At 36.9% G+C, this 10000-nt stretch overlaps 1 protein-coding gene across 1 annotated transcript in view; it reads right to left on the bottom strand.

The window, feature by feature from the left end:
* The window catches only part of LOC144978062 (integrin beta-like protein A), a 28371-nt gene that overhangs the window by 3610 nt on the left and 14761 nt on the right, over positions 1–10000 (bottom strand). The window contains exons 10-14 of the mRNA XM_078923574.1: positions 9547–9584; positions 5516–5644; positions 3333–3410; positions 2595–2695; positions 1644–1773 (exon numbers count right to left, since the gene is read on the bottom strand). Of these exons, the coding sequence (XP_078779700.1) occupies positions 1644–1773; positions 2595–2695; positions 3333–3410; positions 5516–5644; positions 9547–9584 (476 nt within the window). The remainder of the gene's footprint in view (positions 1–1643; positions 1774–2594; positions 2696–3332; positions 3411–5515; positions 5645–9546; positions 9585–10000) is intronic.

Below are 10000 nucleotides of genomic sequence, written 5' to 3'. Positions count from 1 at the left end.
GGTTTTACGGCGCGTACAACACATTTAGGTTATATCAGCGCCAGTAAAAAAGAAGAAAATGGGATAGTAAAAAGTTCTAGAAATGCAATTTAAGTACACCCAAGAAAAGGTAAGACAAAGGGGAATTGGTTTCAAATTGGGAACAGATGTAGATTCCAAGATCACACTATCAATGTACTTAGTTTGAGATCACCTAAATGTCTCACCCAGACACCAGCACAAGATCACACTAAAAGGAATACACTCAAATGTTTACACCACACATTCAAAATAACAAATATAACAATACATAACAGAGAGATGTTTTCAAAGGAAAAAATATCATCTCTCAAAACTATAACTACACATTTGACTGTTTCCCTCCCAGCCAAGGACCCGGGTCAGGGTCAGGATGAAACTAAGTAATCTCATTCCAAGACAAAGACAGAAAGCAACTGGAAAACAGATACAGGGGGATAGAAGAAACAGTAAGTACCTCCCTGCCCGCTATGGGAGGTCAGGAACTCCATCCAGGCATCGAGTGCCAGGAGGCCCGGAGAGGATTGAGTGGTTCTGGTGTCCAAGAATCAAGCATATCGGACAACAGTCTAAACACTCATCTCGGAGATCGGATCAGGCTTTGCAAGGGGTACCAACCAAAAGCAACACTTAACAAATGTGACGAGAATTATATCACGCATGTAAGGCGCTATACTGTTGCAGTTTTTGTTTTCCGACAGAGACATGACAATGCTATTACATGCCAGGTACACATTTTACATTTGAGTGGGGTGACAGTTTTTGAGTCACGGGCCTTTTCCTATAACTCAAGTTTGCGGCATTCGAACCAGAGACCTATCAATCGGAAAGCGAGTGTGATAACAAATTTTGAGATTCTGATCCGCCCAAAATTAAATTTGAGGGTTTTTTTTATTTTTCTTAATTGAGCTTTTTATATAGCGCAATATCCACTAAATAAGCTCAAAGCGCTTTACAAAGGGCCCTGACCACAGCAAAACGTAACATGTAGAACGAGACATGACGCCTGTTAGGCGATATTACATTTTCTTCCGACAGAGACAACTCTGTTAACAGCCAGGTACTCATTTTACACCCGAGTACGGTGAGAGAATGTGAGTAAAGAGACTTTTCCAAGGACTCAACTATGCGCCGAGCGAGGCTCGAACCCAGGACCTTTGGATCCGAAAGCGAGTGTCACACCACAAGACCACATAGCCGCACAATTAAGATAAAACAAGGTGCGCAAAGTAGGTCGTGTGTATAGATAGTATGCGCTTGGCTAAGAAGCTCATAACATTGCCATCCAGAAGCATAACGGACCAACACACAAAACTGTGTATATCCATGAATGTTTATAGTCAGGTTAATACATTTCAGTGAGTATTACTCATAAACGTGGATGGCAAAAAACAATAACAAAGACCTGAGTGACGTCATCTTCGAACTATATATATATATATATATATATATATATATATATATATATATATATATATATATATATATATATATATATATATATATATATATATATTATTGGCTTTGTAATATATATAGATATTAAGAATAAGGTGAGGGGACGTGGTGGAGGGGAGGGGGGGGGGGGGAGGGGTAGTGTTATTGAAGAATACTAGACTGAATACCGATTCCCTGTATGAATCCAACAAGCAAAGCCCAGACTTCGTGTTCTCTAAGAAATAACCAGATCCGTCCTTTCAAGTCTTCCTTGTCTGCGATGACACATTGGCAGCTGTCATAGCTTTGTGGACACACCTTGGATATATCAATAATAATAAAATGTGAGTGTGGGCTATTGTGTTGGAGCACACAATGATAATGATGATGATGATGATAATAATAATAATAATAATAATAATAATAATAATAATAATAATAATAATAATAATAATGATAATGATGATGATGATGATGATGATGATGATGATGGTGATGATGATGATGATGATGATGATGATGATGATGATGATGATGAGAATGATGATGAGAATGATGATGATGATGATGATGATGATGATGATGATGATGATGATGATGATGATGATGATGATGATGATGATGATGAGAATGATGATGATGATGATGATGATGAGAATGATGATGATGATAATGATGACGATGATGATGATGTTTATGATGATGATGATGATGGTGATGATGATGATTGATGATGATGATGATGATGATAATAATAATAATAACGTAGTTCATGACATGAAGCCTGTAAGAAGTTCACAAGAACCATCAGGACCATGACGTTGGAGTTTATTAGGATTTTTTTTTAAAACTTAGATTTCTTAATGATGATTCATTAAAAAAAAATAATCTAAACATAATTTACCAATTTAATTCATTAAGTAATTGATTCCCACCGACGTGCACTTATTTGTAGGTCTGATAACCCAATTCCTTATGGACTCATTGTTGTAATGGAAATTTCAAAAATATGACGCAAAATATTGTCCATTACAACAATGTTAAACTAGGCCCATAAGTGGGTTCGGATGTCAGACCTGGATAATATGTACACGTCGATTTCGACATAAACACCAGAGTCCAAATGTTACAATCCTTACCTTATAGTCGGGAGTAGTTGTAGGTGTGGTGGTCGGTGTTGTGGTTGTGGTGGGAGTGGTGGTGGGGGTGGTGGTTGTCGTCGTCGTACTGGTCGTTGTTGCTTTCGATTGTAAATTGTTGATTTTAATAATAATAATAATAATAATAATAATAATAATAACAATATTAATAATAATATAATAATAATAATAATAATAATAATAATAATAATAATAATAATAATAATAATAATAATAATAATAATAATAATAATAATAATAATAATAATATTTTTTTTTAAATAGACAAAGATTCTATTTCAGGAATGCTCTTTGGTAAGGTGTTCCAAATAAAGGGTCCGAAATGAGAAAAAAATAGAGCAGTTTTTAAGATTCATGGTTTGCTCGAACATACAGTTTTCTCGATGATACCGATTCCTCGAACTCATTCGAATGTCCCTAACTTTTTCCTTATTATTCTTTGTACATGGTTTCCTGGAAAAACGGTTTACTCGAACTTCTATAATGACCCGAGGAGAGGATTTCGAGAAAATCGTGTTCGAGTGTATATATAATTTCCGCCACATTTCTTTAATCATCATCATCATCATCATCATCATCATCATCATCATCATCATCATCATCGTCATCATCATCAACAACAACATCACCATCAGCATCATCATCATCATCATCATCATCATAATCATCATCATCATCATCATCATCAAGCAGCAAAGACGTAAATAATCTACTTACGAGCGGCACAAACATGAGAGTTAATCCCATTGACACAGACAAACTGGCTGGAGGGGCACGGTCGACATTCGTCAACATCTGAATTACAATCATTCAATAAAATCGTGAATTATTTCAAAATGTTCATAGATGGCAAAGAATGAGCTTCAAAAATGAGCTTTTATATAGAGAAATTTCCACTAAAAGTACTTTTACTTATTCGAGAGTTTCAATTAAAATTGAGCTTTTATATAGCAAAATATCCACTAAATGTGCTCAAAGAGCTTTACCTGGGGTCCCTGACCAACAGCAACACGTAACATCTAGAACGCGCCTGTTAGGCGATATTACAATTTTTTTCCGACAGAGACAACGCTGTTAACGGCCAGGTATTCATTTTACACATGAGTAAGGTGAGGGAAAGTGAGTAAAGAGCCTTTTCCAAGGAGTCAATAAACTATGCGCCGAGCGAGGCTCGAACCCAGGACCTTGTAACACAGTTGTTATATCATATCATATATCAGTAATAGGACTTGCTAATAGACCAAGTCTTCCTCAATGGCTTTAAAACACAAGTAACAAAGATATTAGGGGTTCCAATAGCTCAGTTGGTAGAGCACTCGCTTCACACGCATAGGGAACCGAGACAGATCCCGGGTGCAGTCGAGATCTTTTCTGACCCCCCCCCCTCCCCCTATCTACCCAGCAGTGATTGGGTAGCTGGGTCTGTTAGAACTGGCGGAAAGTACTGTGCGATAGACTAGCGTAATATCCAAGGGGCCTTATGGCTCTGAAGGATTACTTAAATAATTTTAAACCCCCCCCCCCCCCCAAAAAAAAAAACCCCCAAAAAACAACAAAAAACAAACAACCCAATATATTGGACAATTGACATTGCAAATTCTTTGAGATAAAAATGTTTTAAAAGGAGAAACAGATAAAAGTATAGATAGAATGCGCTTGGCCAAGGAGTTCACAACATTGCCATCCGGAAGTATAACGGACCAACACACAAACTTTGTGTAACCATGAACTTTTATAGTCTGGTTATACAGTTTAGTGAGAACAACTCACAAACGCGGATGGCAAAAACAATAACAAAGGCCTGAGTGACGTCATCTGCATACTATCTATAGATGGGTATTTTACTTAAACAAATACTACGGGTAGTAAAACCTGTGTAGTTTGCTGTGTCTGCCAATCATTGCCTTTGTTTATATTATGACGATTACCCGAGAGGCGTGGTTATCTGCCTGTCTATAATGGGGATGATCTATATGACCTTTCCATGTGCTCGAGGTCATTGGTCACATTGTAAACTGTAATCAAAGTGACCCACATAGTGAACAGTGTTCACAGCTTTTGAACTATCTAACATCACGATTGGTCATTTTGCTCGGCTTAACACATTGGTATGTTTACAACTTTCATAAACAAAGCAGCGTGTTTACATTTCTTAAGAAAAAATCCAGTCATTGGACAACAACAAATCATGTGATTGATGACTCGGTTGGAAGAAAAGCAGAAAACCTGAATATAGATCGCTCTCATTACCAACTTCACAATAGGATTCAATAGTCTGATGTCACGTCCGCCCAGCAACGAGCAGCTTGGTTCTAAACAAAGAAAATCGTTACTTTTTATTCTTCATGCTGCCTAGAACTTTTTCACATGCCATGTGATCAGAATGTATAAAAGCCAAAACAAGATCAGATTTATAATGGTTTTTTTTCTCCCCTGGATACACTTTTATGCTCCTCAGAGAAGTATTTCATAAGGGCATCCGCCATTGTTCCGATAGTTTAGAACCAGTTACTAAGTCACTATGCGTCATTACGAGGGAAGTGGCGTCACGACCGTTGAAGTCTATTCAAATGCACTGAACAAATACGCTTCAACAGTCATGTCACTTCCCTCGTAATGACGCATGGTAACTAAAAAACTGGCTCTAAACTATCGGAACAATGACCTTATGAAATATTTCTCCGACGAGCATAAAAGCGTATCCAGAGGAAAAAAAACATTGTAAATCTGAACATGTTTTGACTTTGACACATTCTGATCACAAGATATATGAAAAGTTCTAGCCAGCATGAAGAATAAAAAGTACAGATTTTCTTTGTTTAGAACCAAGATGGCCGCCGTTACTGGGCGACATGACATCAGACTATTGAATCCAATTAATTGTGTTAAGAGCCACTTACAGTTTTCACAGTTTTTCCCCGAGTAGCCATGTGCACAGGAACACACGTAGACTCCCAGCTCTGGCTTGCCCGTGTTTGTGCTGCAAGTCCCACCGTTCTGACACGGCATAGACTGGCAGCCTGTGGGGACTGGAATATATTATTATTATTATTATTATTATTATTATTATTATTATTATTATTATTTTCATTATTATTATTATTATTACTATTATTATTATTATTATTATTATTATTATTATTATTATTATTATTATTATTATTATTATTATTATTATTATTATTATTATTATTATTATTATTATTATTATTGTTATTATTATTATTATTATTATTATTATTATTCTCACTAATGGTTGACAATGCTACTATTGTAAATCACCAATGTTACTTCCAGAAAGAGAAGTCTAATGATATTAATAAGTATCATCATCATCATCATCATCATCATCATCATCATCATCATCATCATCATCATCACCATCATCATCATCATCATCATCATCATCATCATCATCATCATCATCATCATCATTATCATCATCATCATCATCATCATCATCAGCAGCAGCAGCAGCATCGTTATCTTCGTCATCATCATCATCATCATCATCATCATCATCATCATCATCATCATCATCGTTAGTTTACTTATTTATAGATTTGATGACCCAAATTGCTGTGGATTCAATGTTGTAATGGCGATTCTCTCAAATCGAGCTGCAAAATAAATACGCATATCTGATAAGTGAACGCAATTGTGGGCTTGATTAATCACTGTTGTACTGGAGACTGTTTTGCATCTCTTTGAGAGTATTTCCATTACAAACATTCAAAGTGCACCCCTAGGTACAATGAATTGGACAAATCAGTAAAGAAAAAGTGTATCCAGGCTAAAGAAGACTGGCTTGCTGAAAAGTGCCACCGTATTGAGAAGCTATCACATGAGAGAAACCCTGGACCAATGTTTGCTGAAATCAAGAAATTCACATATAAAAACGCTCAATCTGGCGGTTGCATCATGGATAAATCAGGTAGACTCCTCTTTGAGGTGGAAGAAATCGCCAATAGATGGAAAGAATACGTGGAGGAGCTATTCAATGCGGACAGAGGTGACAACCATATACAGTCCTTTCTACGGGGACCCACAATCCTAAGATCAGAAGTAGAGAAAGCCCTATACTGAAAACAGGGAAGGCAAATGGAATAGATGGGGTGTCAACAGAAATGCTGCAAGCACTGGGTGAATTTGGTGTTGATGTGATAACGGACCTTATGAATGAAATATACGAGTCAACACACATCCAGAAGACCTTCGCACTTCTATCTTCATACTGCTACCCAAGAAAGCGGGTGCAATTGAGTGTTCGGACTACAGAACAATCAGTCTTATGTGCCATCTACTGAAACTCCTCCTGACAATAATCCTGAAAAGAATCTCGTCAAAAGTAGATCGTGAGATTTCAGAACAGCAACCTGGATTCAAAAAGAACAGTGGCACCAGGGAGGCAATTTTCGACTTAAAAATCCTATCAGAAAAATACTTAGAGGTCCAAAAAAGACATATATGCCTGTTTTATCGACTACTCAAAGGCATTTGATTCTGTTAGTCATCAGAAACTTATCCAGGACCTTGTGGCAATAGGTGTGGAAGAGAATGATGTGGCTCTAATCGCTAATCTGTACTGGCAGCAAAAGGCTCAGATAAAAGTGCAGGCAGATACAACAGATGCAATTGAAATCAAGAAAGGAGTGCGCCAGGGATGTGTTATGTCTCCTTGCTTGTTTAATTTATACACAGAGTCTATTTTTCGGCAAGTAGAAACAGCACAAGGGTTGAAGGTTGGTGGCCACAACATCAACAATTTACGTTACGCTGACGATACTGTCCTGTTGGCGGAAAGTAAGGAAGACCTACAGAAGCTAATTTCAAAAGTGAACGAAGAGAGTAAAGAAAAGGGGCTGTTCATGAATGCGAAGAAGACAAAAACAATGGTGATAACAAAAAAGAAAGAGCCAATAGACATAGATATAGAAATAGAAGAGTGTCCAGTGGAACAAGTAAAGGAGTTCACGTACTTGGGGCAGTTGGTAACATCCGATGCAAAGTCTGACAAAGAGATCAGGAGACGAATAATGCTGGCCAAAAATGCGTTCATGAAACTAAAGCCAATCCTCAACAACACAAATATCTCCATCAGAACACGAATGAGATGCACCAAATGCTATGTGTGGTCCATTTTCTTTTATGGTTGTGAAACGTGGACACTAACCGCACAGACAGAACAACGTTTGAAGCTTTTGAGATGTGGACGTACAGGAGAATACTGAAAATACCTTGGACAGCAAGAAAAACAAACATTGAAGTCCTCGACCTAATGGGCCAAAAACAAAAAGAACTTCTTTTGACTGTGAAGCACAAAAAGCTGTCATATTTTGGACATATGCGAAGACATGATAGTCTCGAAAAAAGGATAATGGAGGGGAGAATTGAAGGAAAGAGAGGCAGAGGAAGACAAAGGAAATCCTGGACAGATGGCATCAAGGAAGCTACAGGACGGCGCATGGCAGACTGTAACGAGGCTGCAATGGACCGTGAAGGATGGAAAGCCATGACATCCGACCTCTGGAAAGAGATGGAACCCGGGTAAGGTAAGTAAGTAAGTACTGGAGACTATTTTGCATCTCTTTGAGAGTATTTCCATTACAACAATGAGCCGTAACAATTTGTGTTATCAGACCTGCATATAAGTACACGTCAATCTCAAACGAACGCAAAATCTTGTCCATGCCCCATTACAACAATGCCAAATCAGCCCCGGTGGTCATAATGCAAATGTGGGCACGTAATCACAAACCAATCTTGATAATTAAGTGCACACCGAAACAAATGTTTGCACGTAGTCAGATACCAATTATGAAAATTGAGTGCACACTTAAAGAAATGTGTGCGTGTAGTCACAGACTAATTATGATAATTGAGTGCACACCGAAACAAATGCGTGCATGTAGTCACAGACTAATTATGATAATTGAAAGCACACCGAAGAAATGTATGAATGTAGTCACAAACCAATTATGATAATATAGTGCACACCGAAACAAATGTGTGCATGTAGTCACAAACCAATTATGATAATTGAGTGCACACCGAAACAAATGTGTGCATTTAGTCACAGACTAATTATGATAATTGAGTGCACACCGAAACAAATGTGTGCATTTAGTCACAGACTAATTATGATAATTGAGTGCACACTGAAACAAATGTGTGCATTTAGTCACAGACTAATTATGATAATTGAGTGCACACCGAAACAAATGTGTGCATGTAATCATAAACCAATTATGATAATTGAGTGCACACCGGAACGTTTCATGAGAGTGTATCAATAATAACAAGGTACCGATTATGTTCCCAGCCTACAGCGAACGGCGTGGAAGAAAACGAAGATTTGTCCTCAGACTCTTCCATGTCGTTTGTCGATGGCTGTAGGTTGGGATCGTAGGCGTTAACTTGCTAATATGTTGTGAGCACATCCTCACAATTAAACAGATGATAATGCCTGATTGATGTTTTGGATTCATAGATTTTTTAACAATTCTTTTGTTTTTTAAAAAAAGAGATGAAATGATGTTTTTGTTGTTGTTGCTGTGGTTGTTTTTGTTGTTGTTGTTGTTAATGTTGTTGTTGTTATTGTTGTTGATCATAATGATGATGATGATGATGATGATGATGATGATGATGATGATGATGATGATGATGATGATGATGATAACGGCAATGATGATGATGATGATGATGATGATGATGATGATGATGATGATGATGATGATGATGATGATGATGATGACGGCAATGATGATGATGATGATGATGATGATGATGATGATGATGATGATGATGAATGTGATGAATGTGATGATAGTGTGGGTAAATGATGATGATGCTAACGATGATGAAAACGGTGGTATCATAAGCATCAATATTGTCTTGACTTTATGTAAAATATCAAAAGATTACAACTCACCAACATTGATGGTAAAGCATCTCTCTTGACCACTTATCCTATCATCAAGAAAAGGTAAAATTGTCAAAATAATTATAATATAAAACGGTGCTACTTAGTATTTTGGTGATTGTAAAACACCTCTCTTGACCAATTAATCTATTATCAAAATAGGTAAAATTGTCAAAATAATTTTAATATAAAACGGTGCTACTTAGTATTTTGGTGATGGTAAAACACCTCTCTTGACCAATTAATCTATTATCAAAATAGGTAAAATTGTCAAAATAATGATAATATAAAACGGTGCTACTTAGTATTTTGGTGATGGTAAAACACCTCTCTTGACCAATTAATCTATTATCAAAATAGGTAAAATTGTCAAAATAATTATAATATAAAACGGTGCTACTTAGTATTTTGGCGATGGTAAAACGTCTCTCTTGACCACTTATCCTATTATCAAGAAAAGGTA

Source organism: Berghia stephanieae, chromosome 8 (genome assembly GCF_034508935.2).
Source record: "Berghia stephanieae isolate SIO BIC M18660-M18661 chromosome 8, UCSD_Bste_1.3, whole genome shotgun sequence".
Taxonomy (NCBI): domain Eukaryota; kingdom Metazoa; phylum Mollusca; class Gastropoda; order Nudibranchia; family Aeolidiidae; genus Berghia; species Berghia stephanieae.
The sequence above is the reverse complement of the archived record's forward strand: the minus strand, read 5'-3'. Positions and strand labels throughout refer to the sequence as shown.